This window comes from Acinonyx jubatus, chromosome E1 (genome assembly GCF_027475565.1).
Source record: "Acinonyx jubatus isolate Ajub_Pintada_27869175 chromosome E1, VMU_Ajub_asm_v1.0, whole genome shotgun sequence".
In the NCBI taxonomy this organism is placed as follows: Eukaryota; Metazoa; Chordata; class Mammalia; order Carnivora; family Felidae; genus Acinonyx; species Acinonyx jubatus.
Genome location: NC_069397.1, coordinates 58,604,318 through 58,626,172, shown reverse-complemented (window position 1 = coordinate 58,626,172; position 21,855 = coordinate 58,604,318). Strand labels below are relative to the sequence as shown.

At 65.4% G+C, this 21,855-nt stretch overlaps 1 protein-coding gene and 1 long non-coding RNA gene across 8 annotated transcripts; one reads left to right on the top strand and one right to left on the bottom strand.

Annotated features, from left to right (window-relative positions):
• The first annotated feature begins 1,464 nt into the window (after positions 1–1,464).
• Positions 1,465–21,236, top strand: CEP131 (centrosomal protein 131). 7 transcript variants are annotated; one of them, XM_027052204.2, is made up of 27 exons: positions 1,465–1,690; positions 1,832–2,037; positions 3,854–4,055; positions 4,656–4,765; positions 5,262–5,376; positions 5,575–5,714; positions 9,547–9,660; positions 10,525–10,680; positions 11,933–12,050; positions 12,383–12,499; positions 12,747–12,912; positions 13,389–13,483; positions 13,941–14,237; positions 14,378–14,554; positions 14,629–14,748; positions 14,919–15,044; positions 15,428–15,544; positions 16,350–16,452; positions 17,187–17,388; positions 17,573–17,680; positions 17,762–17,879; positions 18,275–18,349; positions 19,219–19,361; positions 19,439–19,616; positions 19,696–19,859; positions 20,829–20,889; positions 20,973–21,236. In XM_027052204.2, exons 3-27 carry the CDS (start codon positions 3,870–3,872, stop codon positions 21,045–21,047), a joined length of 3,381 nt encoding a protein of 1,126 aa, XP_026908005.1. In that variant the 5' UTR covers positions 1,465–1,690; positions 1,832–2,037; positions 3,854–3,869; the 3' UTR covers positions 21,048–21,236. The 7 variants fall into 7 exon arrangements, with proteins under 7 accessions (XP_026908005.1, XP_026908004.1, XP_026908006.1 ...); XM_027052203.2 differs by lacking the exon at positions 1,832–2,037; XM_027052205.2 differs by lacking the exons at positions 1,465–1,690; positions 1,832–2,037 and having other exon boundaries at positions 3,347–4,055; positions 5,587–5,714.
• Positions 9,991–12,750, bottom strand: LOC128313419 (uncharacterized). The gene is made up of 2 exons (XR_008294093.1): positions 12,352–12,750; positions 9,991–10,880 (listed from the first exon to the last, which is right to left on the bottom strand). It is a non-coding gene; the product is annotated as an uncharacterized LOC128313419 (long non-coding RNA).
• Positions 21,237–21,855: the final 619 nt, after the last annotated feature.

The following is a 21,855-nucleotide window of genomic DNA, read 5'->3' as shown; positions in this document are numbered from 1 at the left end:
GGAATCGAGTCGCCAATGGATCGATCTCACAGTGCTGAGTAGAAGAAGCCAGACCCAAGGCTACATTCTGTAGGATTCCATCTCTGTGACATTCCAGGAAAGACAAAACAGCAGCGACAGAGCACAGATTAGTGGTGGCCCTAGGTAAGGGGGTGGCTGGCTTCAAAGAGGCAGCCCCTGGGTGTTTTGTCGAGGGATGTTCTGTACCTTGATGGTGGTGGTGACACAGCTATGTGCATCTGTCAAAACTCACAGAACTGCAGCCCCCAAAGTGTGAATTTCATCGTATGTAAATGTGTGTTTTTAAAAATAAAAAAGCACTTACTTTATAATAAGTGGCGTAAAGACCAGCCAACGTGCAGTGTTATAGTTTAAGGGGTAACTTTTATTGTAGAGGCCAGAGGCTTCATGGAGAGGGCGTCTGTGTTGGATGTTAGGGGATGCAGGATTGGGGCTTCCCGGGCGAAGGGAGCACAGACAGGTGAAGGGGCACGAGGTGCCTGTGGCTTCCACCTGCAGGGCAGGGAAGTCAGTGCAGTGCCCGCTTTGGGACACAGGACACTGAGGGAAGGGCCTGTGGTCTGGACTTGGGGTTACAGGTGGAAACAACTCCCAGGCAAAGACTAGTGGCGTTAGGGGTGGGGGTGACTAAAACTTTGGAGAAGGAGGCCAAACAAACAAACAAACAAACAAAAAACCCTGAGTAAAAGAATGGAGAGAACAGTCAGAACAAAACATGTGCCACCCAGGGGTCTTGAGAGATGAAGGGAGGTGGGCCTTGGGTGCCAGGTTCAGTGACCAGGTCCTGGGGCAGGGCTGCAGGAGGAAGGGAGCCAGCGGGCCTCTGGGAGGTCTGGGCCCTAAGTGGAGTTTTTCAGGGAAGGGGCGCAGCGGGACCCACGTGTCCAGAGCAGCAGTGGGGAGAGAGCCAGGACCGCGTGGGAGCCCAGCAACGGAGTGGGAGCCCGGCCACGGCATGGAAGACCGGACTGCGTGGGAGCCCGAGGAGGACGTGGGAGCCAGGGGACAGCGTGGGAACTCGGGGACCGCGTGGGAACCGAGGAGGGCGTGGGAGCCCGGGGAGGACGTGGGAACCGGGACCGCGTGGGAGCCCAGGGCCGCTAGGATGCCAGCGCAGGCCGACCGGGTCGCTCAGAAAGAGGGGCCCGTAGCGCCAAGCTGCCCGCCCCGCCTTGCCCTCGGTCCTTTCTCTTTCCCCGCCTCTTCTCCCTGAGGCTCCGCCCAGGTCCCGCCCCATACCAGCAGAGATCCCGCCTCCTCTGACTGCGTCCAATCGGCGGCCCGCTGCCACCAGCGGGGGGCGGGGAGATGCGCCGCTCCTCGAGGCTCCTCCCACGCCTGAACGTCCCGAAGGACAGCCAGGCGCCCAATGGGCTCTCGGGACGGCCGGAGCGGGCAGCCGGTCGGCCAATCCGGAGGCGGCGCGGGCAGGAAAGGCGGGCCTCGGTGACGGACAGGGGAGGAGGTGCCAGGCTGGTTGCTGGTTGCTAGCTGCCGCCGCTCACGCTACGGCCCGGTCGCTTCATTGTCACCTGGGCCTCGGAGCCAGGGCCAGGGTGCGAGGTCGTCAGCCTGAAGCCGGGGCCCCGGGCGTCCCACGCCGGAGGGCCTCGCACATCCCCCGCGGGCCGGCCTCGCAGGCTCCGCGCCCCAGGCCCGGCTCGCGCAGGTGAGGGGGTCCCCGCGCAGGTGACGGGCCCCAGCCCCTGTAGGTGAGGGCTGCCGCGCAGATGAGAGGGGCTCGCGCGGATGAGGGAGTCCGGGGCCCGCGCAGGTGAAGTCTTTCCCCCTTCTCCCCTGCCCCGTGCAGGTGTGTCGGGGTGGGGGGCCTGCACCGGTGAGCGGAGTCCAATCAAAGGTCTCAGGTCCCACCACCTTGAGCCAGATCCTTGGGAGACTGGGAGCTGCCCGGTGGAGAAGCTGCCAGGGGTCCTGGGTCAGCCCATCTTGAGGAGTCTGGGCAGAGGCCCTGGACACCCACCGTGGGCTGCTGGGAGAGACATCTTTGTCTGCAAGGTGAGGTCTGGCCTGGAGGTTTCCACGGAGAGGCTGTGTTTACCATCCCGCGTGCTGCCGCTCCCGTGGCTGGGAAAGCTGGCCAGCCTGGGTCCAGCTGGGTGTGGCCAGTGCCCTGGGGAGAGGAGGGTGTTAAATTTCACCCACACGACCGGAAATGCATAACTGAGGACACCGACCTGGTGAATGGCAGGACAGCTCTGTGCTCCAGGCCGGAGAGGCAGGGGCACCTGGCCACGGGGCGCCCCACATGTGTGTGAGGGGGCTGGGGGGCTGAAGGAGGCCGCAGCACTGACCGTGGGTGGTAATGGCGTGTGCCTGTCGGCCCACCAGAGTCCTCGGTGGCAGGGAGGGCTGCCTCTTCTCTGTGGTACCGGCTCGTGCACTCGTCCACTCCTGTTGCTTGAGAGCTTGCCACGTGCCAGGGCCGTGTGGTCCCTGTCCTCACGGAGATAATGTTCTCCGTGAAGGGGAGGGGTCAGACGTTGCAGACCGCCCATGAGGCAGGGTGAAGGAAAATAAAGCAGGACGAGGGAGCAAAGTGATGGCCCGGTGGCCCTCTGAATAAAGGGGGTGCCTCGTGACATCCCAGGGGAAGAGGCTCCCGGCAGAGGGACCCGCAGGATGGAAACAGGCTGGCCCAGTTTGAGGAGCTGCAGGAAGGCTGGTTTGGCTGAAGCAGAGCGAGGGGTGGCAGTGAGGAGGTCACAGAGAGAGCAGGGTCAGATCTGAGGGGTGTTGGGCATTTAGACTTTATTCTCTGTGCCAAGCGGACCCTCAGAAGGTTTTCAGCAGGGACACAGTGTGATCTGAGACCTGGTGGAGAAACATCAGCCCCGGCCGCTGTGCGGGGAGGGGCCGGGAAGGCGCGGTGCGCTTGTCTGGGTTCAGGGAGAGGGGGCTCAATCCGGGTTGTGGAGGAGAAGGATGTGTGGGGAGAGGGCACAGCTGGCTGGGTTGCTGAGGGAGCAGGTGTGGCGCTGAAGGGGAAGATGTCAGGATGAGGTCGAGGTCCTTGGCCTGAGCCAGTTACAAAGCATGACCCCTGGGGAGGGGGCAGCCAGAGGTGGGAGTCAGGGTTCTGTTTTGGTCTCTCTGGGGCTGAAGCGCCAAATGCACGGCTGGTCATGAGCCAGGAGTTAGGGAACCGAGGGGGCAGGAGCTGGCAGCTGCTGATTGGAGCCGGGAGGCCAGACGAGGTCCCCCAGGGGAGAGGGTGGGTGGAGGAGAGGCCGGGGTTGAGCCCCGGGGGCCCTCTGACTTCAGGGGTGAGAGTGGGGGGGGGCAGCAAGGAAGGCTGTGAAGGGTGCCTGGTGCCGGGGGGGGGGGGGGGACCTGGACACGAGAGGGCAGATGCCACATCGCAGAAGCTCATGGGTTTCTGGAGGTTCCGAGGAAACGGAAGGGGTTCCGTGGCCAGACAAGCTATGGCCCCTGGGTTGGGCAGCGTCAATCAGACCAAGTCCTGGTTTGAACGTGTTGAGTGTTCACGTAGCCGCCTTGTCCACACCTCAGGACGACCCCAGGAAGAGGCACTTTCTCAATACCCATTTTACAGATGAAGGAGGTGAGGCTCAGACAGATGGAGTAGCTGTCTTGGGGTGGGGGATGGGGTAAATGCTGCCTCAGGCCACCCTCAGGCAGGGTCCCTACGGAGAGGTGTCCCTGTGCCCCGGAGCCCTGCTCTGCCACGTGGCTTCTTTTCCTGACAAAGGAGCCCCACCGCCCAGTGAGGAGGGTGGCGGTGGTGTGGTGGTGTGTCGGGAGGCCTGGTTCCTCAGAAGGCATCCCCCTGCACCTCTTCTTGCCTGCTCAGGGCCCTTGCAGCCTCCATGAAGGGCTCCCGGGCCGCCAGCGCTCCCTCCGGCCCCCCCGAGGGCAGCCCAGAAGGTGTGAACCTGAGCCTGACGGGCCTCCCTCCGCCTGTGTCCTGGCGCCCCAACAGCGCCTCCGCCGCCAAGCCTATCGCCCGCTCCTTCTCCGCGGTCTCGGGCAGTGAGCCAAGGAGGAAGGCACTGGTGAGTGCTGGGGCCGGAGGTGTCCAGGGCCGGCGGGGGCTCCAGCTCACAGGTCGGAGCGATCTCCCCAAGAGGTCAAGGCCAGGGTCGGTCGCCGGTCTGAGGCAGAACCGAAATCACCAGCCTCTCGGCCCCTCTCGCTCCGCCAGCTTTAGGATTTGGGTCCTCAAGAAGCAGGGTGACCTTGGGAGGGTGGGGGAGATAAGCCCCCGGCGGCCTTGAGGAAAGCCCGGTGGGCAGGCGGGCGGCAGGCGCTGCGGCGGAAGCGAGCCCACCACGTTCCCTGGGTAGCCGGTGGTGGGGAGGATGAGGCCGGGCAGCCTCTGCCGAAGCCCCCAGGCCAAGCCTCACACACTTCCTCCCGGACCCTCACCAGCCAGGGGTGAAGGGTGCCCACTTCATCCAGGAAGACGGGGCTTCTAGAGGCTTCCCGCGGCCATGCCCGGGACCCTGCACTGCTCTCGTCCACGAGAGCCGGGAGACCCTTCTTGCCACGTCCACCCGCTCGCCCTGAATCTGTTCTTCCAGGTCTGGTGTGGCTCGGGGTGAACTGGTGAGTGTCTGAAACCCACGGGGACGGCTGTTTCTTCCTTTCTACAGGAGGCCACAGGGCCCGGAGGTTCCCGAACTATCAACAACCTTCGCAGATCTAACAGCACCACGCAGGTCCACCAGCCACCAGCCGGCCAGGCGTGGACTGGCCCCCTCAGGTGACCCCTACCCCTTCTCAGGTGACCCCTCCCCCTCCCCCTCAGGTGACTCCCAGCACACTCCTCTCCTGCTTCTGTCAGCCCTTCTTCCAGCCCCACAGCTTGGCCACAGGCTGGGCAGCGGGGCCTGACGTGACCTGCACCCAGGCCAATGCTGCAATGGGCAGGCGGGTCGAGTCTTGACCCGTCTTATCTGCGAGTAGAGATGCGGACCCCAGGCCAGCGCCCCCCATACCTGCTTCTTTCCCTTTGTCCCTGCTGCACTCTTCCCGTGGGTGTCGGGGTGGCCACGGCCTAGGGTGTGAGCATCTCTCTCAGGCACGGTTGTCACATTATGGCTAAGAATCGACAGTTAAGCTATTGGCTTGGGAACAGAATTCCCTTCCGGTGACCCGGCCCCTCCCGGCCCCTCGGAAGACGTGCTCATCTGTGCTCCTGGAGCCGACCCGCCCAGACGGAGTGACTGTCCCTGCTTGGCATCCTGTCTCCGACACAGGCCAGCCGAGGACCCCCACTTCCTGACACTCTTTGAGGGCAGCCCTGGTGGGAAAAAGAGGCTGACCGGTCTAAGCAAGGCCCCCAGCGAGAGGGGAGCCACGTGGAATGTCCTGGTAAGGGCCAGGGGCTGAGTCTAAGTGTCCCTTCAAGACTGACACCCGGTTCTTTGCTGTGGCCGCACCTGTGGGAGGGGCCGGCAGCAGGGAGGGGGTCCGTGTTAGCTCCCCACCCGTGTGCGAGGCAGTGGGGGACCTGCCTGGGGCCTGGGGTCCGCGGCCTGTGCAGCGCATCACGGTCTGAGGTGGCGTCAGTGTCCTCGACAGGATGACCACCCCAGGGCCTTCGACTCACCACCTGACTCCGGGAGTCCTTGCACCCTCAGCGCGCCGGTGGGCCCACGGAGGAGAGAGTGCACCGTCCCCCTGGCCCCCAACTTCACTGCCAACAACAGGTGGGACCTGAGGCGGGTGCCACACAGGGACCCCAACCGCTGAAGCGCCTGGGGACTGAGTGTCTTATTTGTGGCAGGTGCCCTGTGCTTTGGAATGAATGACTGAGGGCACAAGTGACTGGTTTTCTCCACCCAGGGGCCCGGGGGGGCGGGGGGGAGGCCACGGGGTGGCACCTTGCACCCGGGGAAGGAAGCCATGGGGTGGCACCTTGTACCCGGGGGCTCTTCTGGCCCAGGGTTGCTCGCCCAGGGCTCCTGCAGGCCTCCATCTGCCCTCTCCTCTGTGGGGCGGCCTGTCTCCCCAGGACCCGAGACACCCGGCTTAGCTCTTGAAGAGGTCGGAGTAAGGCTCAGGGGAGGTTCTTGGGCCTCCGGGAGGGGTGGAGCAGGCGGCCTCGGGCGGGCCCTGCTCACTGGGTGCCGAGAGCTGGTTGGTGTGCAGGCTGCACCGCCCACGGCAGGACAGAAGCAAGCACGTGCAGAGGGATGGCCACGACGCTGGGGTCTGCAGAGGGCTAGGCAAGCTGGCCTTGGTGGTGGGGCTGGTGGCCGGTGGTTGTCAGGGTGGGCAGGGGGCCTGGAGAAGCCGCCAAGGAATTCAGGGTCGGCACAGCCGCCCTCGGCTGCAGAGCCGGTCCCCCTCGCTCTTGGCCTCAGGGGGACCAGTGGGCAGAGGGACAAGGACATACATGTGCCTCAGCGCAAGAAAGAACTTCTTAACGCCCAGAGCCATGCATCAGAGGAAGAGTCTTGGATCGTCTACAGGAGGCAGCATGGGAAGATTCTTCCTTTTGATGCAAGAATTTAAATTAACATTAATTTTGGAGGCACCTGGGTGGAATCAGCCGATTCTTGATTTGTGCTCAGATCATGATCTCATGGTCGTGGGATGGAGCCTGCTTGAAGTTGTCTCTCCCGCTGCCTCTCCCTCTGCCCCCCTCCCCTGCTCACACACATGCGCACTCCCTCTCTCTAAAAAAAACTTTTTAAATTTTAATTTCTGTCAGTGATGCATGCGCACAGCTAAATAGCGGAGCAGTGGGAGTGCCTGGAGGGCTCAGTCGGATAAGTGGCCGACTTCGGCTCAGGTCATGATCTCACGGTTCGTGGGTTCGAGCCCCACGTCGGCTTCTGTGCTGACAGCTCAGAGCCTGGAGCCTGCTTTGGATTCTGTGTCTCCTTCTCTCTCTGATCCTCCCTGCTTGCTCTCTCTCTCTCAAAAATAAATAAAGATGAAAAAAAATGCTTTTAAAGCAGAGCAGCACCACACACTTAAAAGCAACAAACCCACTGCCCCTTCCCCCAGAACTGAGTCCTGCTTCCCGGAACCAGCTTTCTTTCTTTCCTTTTTTTTTTTTTTTTTTTAACGTTTATTTATTTTTGAGAGACACAGAGAGACAGAGAATGAGCAGGGGAGGAACAGAGAGAGAGGGAGACACAGAATCCGAAGCAGGTTCCAGGCTCTGAGCTGTCAGCACAGAGCCTGATGCGGGGCTCGAACTCACAAACCGTGAGATCATGACCTGAGTTCGAAGTCAGTTGCTTAACTGACTGAGCCACCCAGGTGCCCCTCTTTCTTTCTTTTTTTAAAAAAAATGTTCATTTACTTTGAGAGAGAGAGTGAGCACACGTGCAGGGAGGGGCAGAGAGAGAGAATCCCAAGCAGTCTCCATGCCTTGGGGGCCGATCCCACGACCTTGGGATCATGACCTGAGCCGAAATCAAGAGTCAGACGCTTGACCGCCTGAACCTTCCAGGCGCTTCTGGAAGCAGCCACTTTCAAGCAGTTTCTTCTAGTATTTTCTAGAAAACAGTTACGAAAATGTGCTCGTGGTGTTCGTTGTTGACTGTTTTCGACCTTGGATGCATGCAATCCACGTGGCAGGGGGGCCTTTGCTCCCCTGTGGCCGCCTTGTGAGTCTTCCCCTGTCCTTCCACACTGGCAGAGCTGAGTCCGTCAGATCTGGGCCACAGGGCCACGCTGTCACGCAGGGGCTCTTCCCGGTCCGAGTTCTGAGTTCACAACTTTTTTTTTTTTTTTTTCTGTGGGACTTGGGAGCGCTGCTTAACCTCTCTGGGCCCCAGGATGCTCATTTATACTAAGGGGCCGCCGTTGTGTCTGCCCCACAGGGTCAGGAGGGTTTGACGGGTGAGCCGGGAGCCTCTTAGAGCAGCACAGTGCACCTGTCTTTCCCAGAGCTAGAAACGATCGCTCCTTTTACCCTAGCTGCTTGTCTGTGTCTCGGCCGCCTGTCCCAGACTTGACAAGAGAAGGCTGAAACTGGCCTCCGCACCGGGAGCCCAGCAGGGGCCCCTCCTGTCCCAGGAGCCTGGCTTCTCCCGAGGTCCCAGCTGTCCGCCCCCCGTGCGACCTCCGCTTCCTCTGTCTTCTGTGAGCACATCCTCCGCCAGACTCCGGAGCCAGGGTGCTGGGCAGGGAGAGGTTTCAGGACTGTGCACAGTTGTTCCCTTTCTTTGTGCCGCTGTTCCCGGGATTGGGGTTGCTGAGTGGATCCGACTACGGGCACCGCTCCCATCTCCTCTGCCTTCCGCTCCGTCCCCGCGCAGCCCTCCGTTCCACGAGCGCCTCCTGCTCCCAAGGGCATCTGCCTGCCTTCCGGCTCGGGGCGCGTGGTTTTCCTTCTCGCGTCTCTGACGACAGCGGGGAACAGTGGCTGGCAACCTGCACCAGCTGCGGCGGGGGGCGGGGGAGGGTGCTGGCTGGCTGTTCGTCCCGCCTCTGCGCGCAGGGACGTCTGAGGTCACCGTGCTGGCAATGTTGAAGGTGACAAACGTTGCAAGTCCGAGCTTTTCCTGCCGAGAACGGGCTGCTAACGCTTGTCCTTGCGGCCCGGCCCGGCCATCAGCATGGATTCTCTGGGACACCCTCCCTCTGCTTACTGTTGTCTCCACCACATCCTGTTTGTTGGCCTCTAGCGTGCGGGTTGTTCCTCAAACGTCTGGAATACTGGCTCTGCCAGCATCTAAGAGGGGGGCCCTAAAAGTTGTCTGGTGGCTCACTTGGGGGTGCCCGGGCAGGAACCCGGCTGGTGTCCTGGGGGTCCGCACGTATTAGTGTCTGGGCGGCTCAGCCTCTCTGGATGCGGGGAGCGGGGAGGCGGTTCTCTGGTCTCCTGCCTCGGGGTTAGGTACCTGCCCGCCACTGCTGTGGGCCCAGCGGGAGAGGGCATGGCGGTGTCCTGCTCGGTGCACAGACCTTGCTTCTCCTGCAAGGCCAGCCTGTTGTCTGGAGCGCAGGGTGGGCTTGGTGCCTGGGTGCGAGGGTGCAGGAGGGATCTGGGGTGCAGCGTTCCTTTGGAAGAGCCAGGCGCCCCCACTTCCGGCTCATGCCTGGGGCTCCAGGGGGGCAGACCAGCCGCTTTGGGGCCTCTCCCCCGTCCCTCCATGTGTCACTTACCACTGGCCCTTCCTCATCCTGCTAAAACTTAGCAGTCGTGTCTTCGCGGCAGCCTCCTCCCGCCTTCCCTTGGTCCCTGTGTGTTTATACCGTGCATGTTCCTTCCGGTGGGTGAGAGAGGGGCGGGGAGAGAGCGGTGTCTGCCTCCCCTCGTGTTTCCCCGGCACAGAGACGCCCATTCCCTGTTGACGGATGGCCTGACCTTCTCCCTGCAGCAGGTCTCTGCTGTTTGTAGACACCTCGGGGCCTGCTCCGTGGGAGTCCCTGGGTGGAGCTGTCCCGGGTCCCGAGAAGGCCCCTACTGTCGGTGTGGTGGCCGCGGTGGGGCCCCAAGGACGCCTGGACGGTGCCGCGGTGAGACGACTCGGGCTGTGCTGCCTCCCGGAGCCTGACGCCACCCGTGTCTTCCGGCAGGAGCAACAAGGCTGCCGTGGGCAACCGCGTCACCACCATGCTGCACAACCGCTACAGCCCCTCGGAGAAGGCGCCGCCGCCCAAGAGCTCCAACCACACGGCTCCCTCCCTCAAGTAAGGCGGGCTCTGGCCTGGGGCAGGTCCGGGAGCTGATGCGCGGCGGGACCCCGGGCGCCCCCGGAGCTGCGGCCCTCGCCAGCCGGGGGCACCGGGGCAGAGAGACACCAGACCTGGGTGGGCGATCACCCGCGGCGAGGGGTCCCTGCCGAGGAAGCCGTAGCCTCTCCCCGAGTCTCCGGCCCCCTGGCTGAGGCCAGAGCAGCCCGGACCCGTCATCCCGACCCCCCTGCCCGGCACACCCGGAGTCAGGGATTGCCCGTCGGCTGTCGTGGGTCACCGTCTGGCTCTGGGATCTTGTGACTTTGAGACTTTTTCATTTTTTAATTATTTTTTTTGTTTATTTATTTTGAGAGAGAGCGACACACGTGGGCATGTGCTTGTGGGCATGTGCACATATGTACAGGGTTGGGGGAAGGAGCAGACAGAGAGAGAGAGAGAGAGAGAGAGAGAGAGAGAGAGAGAGAGAGAGGATCCCAAGCAGACTCCACACTATCAACAGAACCCGACACGAGGCTCAACCTCATGAACCATGAGATCGTGACCTGAGCCCAAGTCGAGAGTGGGATGCTTAACTGCCTGAGCTACCCAGATGCCCCAGACCTCTTTGCTTTTTGTAACGGAAAGAGCCCAGTAACCCACGACGTGGGCCCTGTGTGGGGGGCAGGTGGTCCTGGGGATCGACTAGCGTGTGGGAACCGGGGGCCGTGCCCACTCCCAATGTCCTGTGGGTGTGTCCTTCCAGGCCCAAGGCCCTGGGATGGGGCTGAGGCAGCCCCGCTTCTCGAAGGCAGAGCTGCCCACCGGGGCCGTGAGTGGGCCTGGGCCGGCGCAGCGAGCCCCTTCTTCTCTTCCCGTTAGCAATATCCTCAAGGCGGCCACCGGTGAGGGGGAGAGTGGCGGCTCCGGGAAGCCACACAAGAACTTTTCCAGCAGCAACCACGTGGCCCAGAACAACGCCGGGGCCACCCCGGGTCTGCTCAGACGGAAGGAGGTGACAGAGGAGGAGGCTGAGAGGTGACCGCGGGCGGGGGGCCGGGAGGGAGCCTGAAGCTCCCCTGATAGAAATTTCCACTTAAGAAAATGTCAGGAAGAGGCAAATCGGGAGAAGGCAGAAATAGAGCCACAGCTGCCTGGGGCCCGTGGCTGCAGAAGGGGGTCCTTCCGGGGGTGACAGAAATGCTCTAAATCTGGGTCACACTGCCAGTCGTACGACCCTGTAAATTTATGAAAAATCGTTGAACCGTATACTTAAAATGGATAGATTTTATGGTATCTAAATTGTACGTCACTAAAACTGTTAGTTAAGAAAGCATTACGTGGAAGGAAGACATAAAATTAAAAACACCCCAAACGGCCTTATGGCCCCGTCCCCTGAATCTCGCTCCAGGGGGTCAATGAGGGTGGGCTGCAGCCGGACCTTCCGCCGGGGCCCCCGGTCCAGCGTGTCGCTCCCGGTCAGGAACCTTGTGCTGGTCACCTTGTGCTGGTCAGAGTGTGGGAACCAACACCTGGTGGGTGGCCACCGCTGCTGTCCCGTGGGAGCCTGGGGACGGGGCCCTGGGGGTGGGCGCGTGGGAGGAGCCGGCAGCCAGGTGCTTCCCGCCTGGCTGTGCATCAGCGTACAGGCCCCTCTGTGCGCCTGTCCCGAAGCCGGCGACCATCCATGTCCTGGATGCTCCGTTAGGGCTTTTGCTGAGTAAATCGGCAGGGGGTCCTTAGAGCCGGGGTTAAGGCTTTTTAGAGTTTACTCAGCTTTACTGAGTCAAAGTGATTGATGTACAATAAAATGCACCCGTTTTAGATGTATTGCTGGCTGAGTTTGGGCGCGTGTATGCAGCTCTGTGGTCTGCAGGTACAGCCACCAAGACACAGGACGTCCGTCACCCCCAGAACCCCCGGAGGGCTTTTATCCAGCTCCAGACCCCACCCTGGCCACACCCATCTGTTCCCTTAGGGCTTTGCCTTTTCTAGAATAGTCTATGACCCGAGCACTCAGCCTGTGGCCTATCATGCCCGGCCAGGTCTCTGGTTTGTTGCTTTTTGTCGGTGAATAGCATCCACCATCAGGACTGCAATGCCCACCCACAGACCCACAGCCGGGTGTGCCGGGCACGGCGCTGGGCCTTTGGGTTATTTCTGGTGACTGCGCACAGAGCCTGCGAATGGGCGTTTTCACCTCCCCTGGGGAGTGCGGCCGTCACTCGCTCACCCGGGTCGGTGGCTGCCTGGGGCCCTGCCTCAGTCCTGCGCCCTCCTGCCCCCGCAGGTTTATCCACCAGGTGAACCGGGCTGCCGTCACCATCCAGCGCTGGTACCGCCAGCAGGTGCAGAGGCGCCAGGCCAGAGCCGCCCGTCGGGAGCACCTGCTCGCGTCGAAGCGAGAGGTCAGCGGGGGGTGTGTGAGCTGTGCCCCGAGGAGGCAGGCGGGAATCCCAGGGGACCCAGCTGCATACAGTGGGGTTTCTGGGACCAGCGGGATTGAAACGTGGAATTGCCCCATGGGCCCACACCCCGTGTGGGGGCTCCCTTCCTCCCTGCCCTGAGTCAGGGCCCCTGCTCCGAGATGCAGAACTGTCTCCCCACTCGAAGGAGCCGCTGGCCACCCGCAGGGAGGCAGGCTGGGGGACCGGGGGCGGGTGGGGGGGGGGGTCCCGTGGAAACCCAGGTCTGGACGAGCACCCCCACCTTCGCCATCAAACCAGCTGTGGTTCCACAGGAACAGCGGCAGCAGCTGGGAGACAGGAACCTGCCGGACCTGCAGCAACAGAAGGAGGCGGCCAGGAGGAAGGTCCGGGAGGAGAAGGCGCGCCAGGCCAGGCGATTGGCCGTTCAGGTGCCTGGGGTGCCCTGAGCAGGACGCCCAGGGCGGAGTCAGCAGACAACTGCTGGGTACACCCCCTGTGCCTGAGAGCGAGACTGTGCTCCTGGGGGACCCCTGCCTGCTGCCTTCCCTGAGCCCTCCTGCCCCCAGCCCCTGGACGCTGGGCCTCGGGGCAGCTTGGTGGGGGGAGGGGGGACGGGAAGGGCAGGGCAGCCGGCTTGTGCTGGGCGAGGCTGCTCAGAGGGGCCCCTCACGGCAGGAGCTCCAGCAGCAGAAGCGAGCCCAGAAGTCAGGCGATCCTGAGCCTGGGCTGCAGAAGGAAGCGCGAGAGACCGAGAAGCCCCAGCCCGCTCAAGAGTCCGCCCTGAGGCCGGGCAGCACCGCTCGGGCCCACCGGACCCACAAGGCCAATAACACCAGCGCGGGTGAGCCCAACAGAGGCCTGCCCCACCTCTGCCTCCCAGCTCTAGGCACTCTCAAGGTCATGGCCCCGCCCCGTGCCCCGCCCCTTCCCTCTGGGAGGGCAGTGGCCAGGAAGGAGGCGTGGCCTCTGCTGCCGTCCCTTGGCTCCGCCTGCTTCCGCCCTGGAGGAGGGGCCTCGGCTGTGCAGACCCCTCCCGCTTCTCCACCGTCGCCCCTCTTGTTCTGAAACTGGACACGATGACCCTAACGACCAGTGAGGCCGAGGGTTCTGGGGTGGTTGCACCAGTTTCCCTGACCTTTCACCCCAGAAGGTCAGGGTTCCGTAATGTTCCCTCTGCTCCGCATGCAGTCTGCCGTGGTCCCCGCTGCCACGTGTTCTCCCTCCCGTGCGTGTGGTCTCTTCTCAAGGGCCCCTCCAGATTTGCCGCCCCCAGGTGGGGCGATGCCCCCGTGACCAACGCTCTGCTCTGTCGTGCAGGAGCTGGCTTCCGTTCCGCAGGCGCAGAGGACCCCTGCCAGCCGGCCTCCAACTCCTCCCCAGAGCCCCGGCAGTTTCCAGAGAACAAGCCTCAGGTGTCCATACAGCCCTTTCTGTCCACCCTCCCCCTCAGCCTGGGTGGCCCGAGCCCGCCCCTGCGTGGCTGTGGGGTCACTCAGACTGGGAAAGGCTGCCGGGAATGGGTCTTGTTGCCCTAAGGCGGGGCCGGGGGCAGTGTCTCAGGATTGCCCTGGAATCCCAATCCGTCCGGGCTCTCACAGATGCCCTGGGGTGGGGCCCGAAGTCCGTGCCCACAGAAGAGTGCAGGAAGCTCAGAGGTAGGGTGTGGGCCGAAGCCGCCGGGCCGAGGGGCGAGGAGGCCCGGCCACCCTTCTCCTTTTCCTGGAGGTGGATCGGGGCGCACCTGATCCATGTGGCTGAGTGGCCGTGGGCCGGTGCAGAGGAGGCCTTCCTCTCCCTGCCTGCACAGATCTCTGGGGGTCTTGGCCTCTAATGGCCTCAGCCGTTGTCCCTCCTGCCTGTCCGCTGCAGGATGCCGGCTCCCAGGACGTGGCCAGTGAGGATCTGGAGGTGGTGGGCCCCGCCAAGGGCAAGGCCCAGTCCAGGGCGACCCTGGATGAGCTGCTGGCTACACTAAGGCTGCTGGAGGAAGAGCCCGAGCCGCTGCCCAACCCCAGGGCCTATCACAAGGACAAATACTCCTGGACCGACGAGGTGACCGCGGGCTGCCCAGGAGTGGGGAACGGGTGCCGCCTCTCTGCCAGCGCGCCCCTGGGCGATGCCCTGCAAGCATCCGGGCAGGCTGAGAGGCCCTTCCTTCCAGACCAGGTCCGGCCGCCTTCCCCAGCCGTCCCTGTACTCGCTCCACCCCTGCCTCCCACCCGGGGGTCCCTGAGGAGCTCCCGGAGGGCCAGCCCAGCGTCCTCGGCCACCCCTCAGCCCCTGATGCCGTGCCCCCTCCCCTGTAGGAGGACGATGCCAGCTCCCTGACAGCAGACAACCTGGAGAGGTTTGGGAGGCTCGGCACGTGTGCCAGTCCCCCTGAAGACGGGACTCTGCTCTCGGAGGCCAAGCTGCAGAGTATCATGAGCTTTCTGCACGAGATGGAGAAGTCTGGCCAGGACCGGCCGGCCTCAGCCCCTCAGGTGCGGAGGGTCCCCGGGGAGGGCGCCAGGTCATCACCTGCCTGGCCGTCACCTGACTCACACCGCCTTCCCAGGGGCTGGTGCCGGACGAGGGGCGCCTGGAGCCCACGTCCACGGTGAGCTCGTCTGTGATGCGGCTGAAGCTGGAGGTGGAAGAGAAGAAGCAGGCAGTGGGGCTGCTGCAGAAAGCGCTGGTAACGTCCCGCCGGTTCCCCGTCCTGTCCCCATCCCTGTCCCCATCCCTGTCCCCGTCCTGGGCCGTCGCCGCGTCACCACCCTGGCAAATCCTCACACACGCTGCAGGGCCATTACTGCTTTGCCCCTGGTCCCCAGTGTCCCACCTCTCCTCCCCCCACCCCCACAGGTGCAGCAGCGGGACCTCACCGTCAGGCGGGTCAAGGAGACTGAGAAGGAGCTGGGCCGGCAGCTGCGGCAGCAGAGGGACCACTATGAGGCCACCATCCAGCGGCATCTGTCCTTCATTGACCAGGTGCCACCGCCTAGGCAGCCGGGCACCGGGGAAGAGGGGCCGGCACCTGCTGGGCCCAGGGGGTCGTTGGGTTCCAGACTGGCTTGGGCTGCACGGACACTTCTAGACCCACGGGGCTTCCTGGCAGGCCTGCTGCTCCCTTGTGTAGAAACCGCAGCATCTTCCGTGTGGGAGCTGCTTGACGGGCCAGCCCAGGGCGTCGCTGGGTGGGTGCTCTCCCCGAGGCCACGTCCCCCGGCCACGCCCCTTGTCCACAAGCGCTGGCTCCTGCAGTCTCGGCCCCAGGGGAGCCCGGGACGGGAGGGGAGGGGAGGTCAGTGGTCACAGGGGCAGGGCCCCATCTCAGGGCAGCCACCTGAGCCCCGGCCCTTGACCCGCCACAGCTGATTGAAGACAAGAAGGCCCTGGCAGAGAGGTGCGAGGCCGTGGTGGCGGAGCTGAAGCAGGGGGACCAGAGGCGCAGGGACAGGGAGGCCCAGGTGCAGGAACAGCATGAGCTGGTGAGCCCCTCGGGTGGGTGGCCGCGGCTGGAGTGGCGGCCCTGCAGCTCCAGCGCTCTCGGGCCCTGTGGGCGGTGGGGGTTGGGGGGACAGCCTCAGAGCAGGGGAGTCATGGGGGGTTTGAGAGCAAGATCACGGGGCCCACCGTGGAGGCTCGGGCCCGTGCCCCACACCCGGGACGAGGTGCCGCCCCAGCCCAGTCTCGTCCCTCTCTGGGCTGGAGCTGCGCTGGGTGCTAGACCCTGGGGCGGAGCCGGTTACCCCTCCCGTGTCACATACAAGGAGGCGGGGCTGGGAGGAGCCACCACCTGCCCTCAGTGCTGGCTGAGTGGGAGCTTGAACTGCCCCAGCTCTGGGCCCCTGGGCGGAGGGACCTCCCCTAGCTTTCCTGGCTTTGCCGCCGAGGCCGGGGCCCTGCCTCATCGGGCTTTACTGGCAGCACCAGCCTTCTCCCCTGCCCAGCTTCACTTCCCACGGTGTGGGCGATGATGGCCCCCAGGCCGAGAGCTGGCTCTGGGGGAGGGGGGGGGCACCAGCATTGTTAAGCCCCCTCCCCCACAGCGACCGCAGGGGACAGCCAGGGTTGGGGGGCCTTCCGTCACGCAGAAGTGGGGACTCGGGGTACCCCAGTAGGGCCTCTGCAGGCCGATTACTTTCCCCCATCTCAAGCCTCCAGACTGGATCCTGCCTCCACCTCCAGGGAGGGCAGAATAGGACCACTGGCGAGTGCAGGGCCCCCGGGGCGGGGGTGGGGGGTGGCTGAGGGGCCGGGGTCTCTGTCGACTTCCTGTCTCCTTGCTGGCAGGAGATTAAGAAACTCAAAGAACTAATGAGTGCCACTGAGAAAGTCCGCAGAGAGAAGTGGATCAATGAGAAAACCCGAAAAATCAAGGAAATTACAGTCCGAGGTGGGGACGGGCCACACCTCGCTGGTCAGATGCTGACAGGCCACACGGCCCAGGGGGAGGCATGGGGGCCTTTGAGCAGGAACAGCAGTTTCGGCTATGCCCGCAGTAGAGACGGCCTTCCAGGGCAGCTACGGGGCCTCAGGTGCCGCCGTCCAGCCAGCTTCAGGCCCGGAGGAGGCAGGGAGGGGGCTGGCCACACAGGCCAAGGACCTGGGACGGAGGGTGGGTCCAAGAGGAAGGGCGTGGCCTTCCCTCTGCGGCCTGAACTCTTTCACCTTCCGGGGGTGCCAGCCAGGTGGGAGCATGGGGGACACACGGGGTTCCCTGCCACCTGGTCAGAGAGTAGGTCTGAGGGCTGACAGGGCTGCACCCACCACGCCTGGCCTGCGCCCGGCCCTCCTGCTCTAGGACGCTCTCTTCCCCAGTGACGGTCGCCTCCAAGGGGAGACCCCTTGGGCCAGAGCTCCACGGAGGCTGCAGGGCCGCCCGGAGGGAGAGGGGTGGTCGTGGGCCCAGGTGGACTCAGCCTCGCCTCCACTGGAGCCTGGTGGGGGGGGGGGGAGGGGATCCCCTGGGGGGGGAATCTCCTGGCTGGATTGCAGTTCTGGTGTCACGGTGGGCGAGAATGGGGGGTCCCCTACAGCACTGGGGGCAAGGGTCAGGGCTGTAGGCAGCAGAGTGGGCAGAGGTCAGGGGTCCTCTGCGGCCCCTGCACAGCGGCGCCCTCCCTCCAGGCCTGGAGCCCGAGATCCAGAAGCTGATCGCCAAGCATAAGCAGGAGCTGAAGAAGCTCAAGGGCCTGCACGAGGCGGAGCTGCTGCAGGCGGACACGCGCGCGGCGCAGCGCTACGGCCGCCAGGTGGAGGAGCTGCGGGAGCACCTGGAGCGCGAGAAGGAGGCGCTGGGCCAACAGGAGCGGGAGCGCGCCCAGCAGCGGTGCGTGGGCCCCGGGGACGGGAGGATGCGGAGCGGAGCCGGGGAGGGCGGGGGACGCGGAGGCTGGCGCCAGGGGCGTGGCCTCCCTGCAAACCCCTTGAAGACGGCAGCGGAGTCCCCGGGCCGCCGGGGCGGGCCGGCCACAGTGGTGGTCGCCCCCAGCTGAGGCTCTCTCGTCCTTTAGCTTCGAGCAGCACGTGGAGCAGGAGCAGCGGGCCCTGCAGCAGCAGCGACGGCGGCTCTACGGCGAGGTGGCCGAGGAAAAGGAGCGGCTGGGCCAGCAGGCAGCCAGGTGCCACCGGGAGGGGCCCGGGCGCCGAAGGCCGCCACCACTCCCCCACCCAGCTGACCTCTCACCTCCCCCTCCCCCCAGGCAGCGGGCAGAGCTGGAGGAGCTGAGGCAGCAGCTGGAGGAGAGCAGCGCTGCCGAAGGCCGGGCCCTCAGGGCCGAGTTTGAGAAGGGGAGAGAGGAACAGGAGCGCAGGCACCAGGTGGGCAAGCCCGCGACCGACCGCGCCCCGCCTCGCACCTTTGCCCTGGCGCTCCCCCTCCCCCGTCCCCCTGCGTCTCCCGCGTCCCCGTGCACCCTTCCACGTTCCCCCGTCGCCCCCTCGTCCCTCCCCTCTTCCCTGCGTTCCGCAGCCCCCGCCCCCGCGCTCCGGCGCCGCATCCCCACCCCGTCAGCCGCTGCAGGGCCGTGGCGGCACCGTGTCAGGGTCACTATCCGTGCCTGACCCCACCTGCCAGAATGGCGGCCACTTGGAGAGCTGGGCAGATCCTGCAGACTGTCTCCCCTGCTCCCCTGCACACCCTCAGCCCAGCTGGCCCTGGGGGGGCGGGGCTTCAATGCCTGTTCTCACGGTGTCGCCCACCCCCCCCCCCCCAGATGGAGATGAAGGCCCTGAAGGACCAGCTGGAGGTGGAGCGACAGATGTGGGAGGCCAGTTGTGCCAAGAAGGAGGTGGGGAGCGGGAAGCCGCGGTGTTTCTTCCTGCCCCACACCCCGGACACCAGAGCAGGCGGCATGGGGTTCCGTGCTTCCGTGGCCTCGCCGGGGGCAGGGTTGCCGGTGTCACGGTGTCACAGTCGGGCAGCTCAGGGGTCGGTGGCATTGCGCTAGTGTGTGTGTGCAACACCTGAGTGCGTCGCCAGGAGGCGGGAGAGGTGGGGGGGGGCAGATCCGGCTGACGTCAGAGGAGGCTGTTCCTCGCCCCTGCCCTCCATCTGGCTGCTCTCAGGGTTAACACTCAGCCAGCGAGCAAAAGGGGAACACTTAGGAGGCGGTCTCCCCCCTTATCTTCCAGTGCCTTCCACAGGCACGGACTGTGCCACCAGGCTCACTCGTCCCGGAAGGAGGCTGTGGTGGACAGGTGCACAGGGCCACACATGAGGCGATGGCCCATTGGCCTAGTGACAAGACCTCAGCAGTGGCCAAGCAGCCTCCCTGCGTGCCCCGTAGCTGTGCACAGCGGCCACTGTATTTGTGGGATGTGTTTGCAGATGTGGGCAGCTGGGTCAGAGGCCGTGTGGTGTGAAACCTGACCTGAGTTTCCAAACTGCCTTCCAAAGGCCTGCCCCGTCTGGGCCTTCGCTCACCAGGCCTGGAGGTGTCCCTTCCTGTTCTCAGAACCAGGATCTGGTCCCTCCTTTGACCCTGGCGGGTCTGGCAGCAGACTCTGGCTGCACCGCTAATGTTCCCACGTGTGCCCCTGCTCTGTCCCGTCCTGGGTCGCCCTGGGTCCGAAGATCCACCGTGTGAGCTGCCGAGTACCGGGGGGGCTGGACCTGGGGGGACGTGGCCAGCCCCACCAAGCCCCGTGCGCCCCCCAGGAGGCGTGGCTGCTGACCCGGGAACGGGAGCTGAGGGAAGAAATCCGGAGAGGCCGGGATGAGGAGATCGAGCTGGTCATCCGCCGGCTGGAGGCAGACATGACGCGCGCCAGGGAGGAGAGCGAGCGGGCCGCCGAGAGCCGGTGAGGCCTTCTCCCAGCGGCCCCGGCGCGGCCCCGCGGCCCCGAAGCCCCCTGACCCTGCCCTGCCGGCCCCCCAGCGTCAGGCGCATCCGGGACAAGTACGAGACGGAGCTCTCGGAGCTGGAGCAGTCGGAGCGGAAGCTGCAGGAACGGTGTGCGGAGCTGAAGGGGCGCCTTGGGGAGGCCGAGGGGGAGAACTTGCGTCTGCAGGGCCTGGTGCGGCAGAAGGAGAGGGAGCTGGCCGACGCGGCGGCGGTGAGCGGGGCGGGCAGGGGCGGGCGGGCGGCCCCAGTGCATCCGGGTCCCCGCTCACACCCGCCCTGTGCCGGCCCAGGTGAACGAGCAGCTGGTCAGCGAGCGGAGCGGACTGGCCGAGGTGCTCCGCCAGGAGTTCGCCGACCGCCTGGCAGCCTCCGAGGAGGAGACCCGGCAGGCCAGGGCCCAGCTGGAGCAGCTGACCCGGGAGAAGCAGGCGGAGCTGGAGGAGGTGCACGGGAGGTGGGCCGTGGGCTGGAGCCGGGTGGGGGGGGGGGGGTCCCTGAAGGGCACGGGGGAGGGGGAAGGGGGGGACACAGTCTGGAGCGGGATCCTTGGGGAGCAGAGGGGGGAGAGGTGGGCCGTGGGCTGGAGCCGGGGTCCCTGGGGGGCACGGGGAAGGGGAAGGGGGGAACACAGGCTGGAGCCGGGGTCCCTGGGGGGCACGGGGAAGGGGAAGGGGGGGAACACAGGCTGGAGCCGGGGTCCCTGGGGAGCACGGGGGAGGGGGAAGGGGGGAACACAGGCTGGAGCCGGAGTCCCTGGGGAGCACGGGGGAGAGGGAGGGGGAAGGGGGAGACACAGGCTGGAGCCGGAGTCCCTGGGGAGCACGGGGGAGGGGAGAGGGGGGGGCAGGGTCCCGCAGCTGCAAATGGCAGGACCCTCGGCCTGAGAAAGGGGAGCCTCCTTGCGGCTGAGGCAGAATGGGGCCCGTCAGCAGCTGCTGTGGTCTCCCTGTGAGGCGCGGCCCCAGGGCCCGGCCGTCCCAGCGGGACTAGGGTCTCCCCTCCTGCCCCAGGAGCGCGGCCTCCAGAGAGGCCTGGGCGAAGCAGCAGCAGCTCACATGTGGGAGGAGTCCCAAGGTGGGGGCGGGGGTAGCAGCGGGCAGCGCCCCCAGCCCCGCAGGCCCCTCAGCCCTTCCAGAGAGGCGGGGCCGGGGGCGGGGCCTTTTGTCCTCAGGGCCGCCGGGAGCGGTCCTGGTGCCAGGCTTCCCGCTCTGGGCTCTGGCCCGCCGAGGCCTGTTCTGCGGGCAGCGGCCCGAGGCCAGCCATGGGGGTCACAGCGCCAGGCGTCAACCCCTCCAGGCGGCCCGGTGCCCTCGGGCGGCAGGGCTGGGGTGGGGTGGGCAGCAGAACTGCCCCTCCTGCTCTTCGGGGGACGGAGGCTCCGCCCTGCCACCCTCAGCTGCCCGGGTCCGTGTTCGCCCCGCAGGGTGAAGGTGGCCCTGGCAAAGAAGGAGGAGGCGGTGCGCGGCCTCCGGAAGCAGCACGAGGTGGGTCCCCGAGGCCGGGGCCGGGGCCGGGGGCGGGGGCGGGGGCGGCTGGGGCCTGACTGCAGGTGGCCCGCGTGTTGCAGGCTGCCGTGAAGCGGGCCGACCAGCTGGAGGAGCTGTTGGAGCAGCGCAGGCGGCCGTTTCCGAGCGCCAAGTGACCGAGAGCAGCCCGGACGGCGGGGACAGCAGGGCTGAAGGCGCTCGGTGGGGCGTGGCCCCCGTCAGGCCCTGGCCTTCCCTCCCCCTTCCCTCCCTCCGCCCCGGGCTCAGGTTATCCTGAGGCTAGAGCGCCGGGGCTGCATTTTAACAGTAAAGAGGTGTTTTTAGTACTGGTGTGATTCTGCCTGATCTCTCTCTGCTGGGCGGGGTCCCCAGCTCTGCTCTCAGTCCTACTGCCTGTGCTCCCGCCTGGTCCGGTCCCCCCCCAGCCCCCCAGCCCCTGGGGTTGAGTCCCAGCCCCCGGGCACAGGGAATGTCTGTCTGTTCCAGCCTGGGCTCTCCCGGGCTCCCTAGCTGGCTGGCCCTGCCCTCCGAAGGAGCTTGGAGGCTCTTCCCCTGCCCTCTTCGGATGCCCCAGCTGTGGTTGTGCTCCCCCTGTGGCAGAGACCCTCTTATTCCTCCCCCCGGCTTGGGGACACCCCCTGGAAGTGTGCAGCCTGGAGCCCTTGAGAGGTGGGCACTGGGCAGGCTGTGCCCAAGAGGAGGGTGAGGCCGCCCCGAAGTCAGGGTGGGGGTGGTGAGAGGCCCACGGACAGGGTGCTCCTTCTCCAGGACGCGCCTCCCCTCCCTCCGCCAGGCGCACTGGGGAGCGTGTGCTGGCCAGGAAGTCCCTCCAGCTCGCACAGGGTGACCTCCTGCACATGGGGTGTGGCAGGGCCACCCCGGGGGAGGGCTGAGGCAGCTCGCAGGGCGCTCACTTGCAGGACGGTCCCCTGTCGCTGCTGTTCCCTTCCTTGGGGTGTGTCC

Coding starts and splice junctions, on each gene's coding strand:
- CEP131 (XM_027052203.2), top strand. CDS start 3,870: ATGAAGGGCTCCCGGGCCGCCAGCGCTCCCTCCGGCCCCCCCGAGGGC. Junction 15,045..15,427: donor ATCTGTCCTTCATTGACCAG/GTGCCACCGCCT, acceptor GACCCGCCACAG/CTGATTGAAGACAAGAAGGC. Junction 19,617..19,695: donor AGCTGGCCGACGCGGCGGCG/GTGAGCGGGGCG, acceptor GTGCCGGCCCAG/GTGAACGAGCAGCTGGTCAG.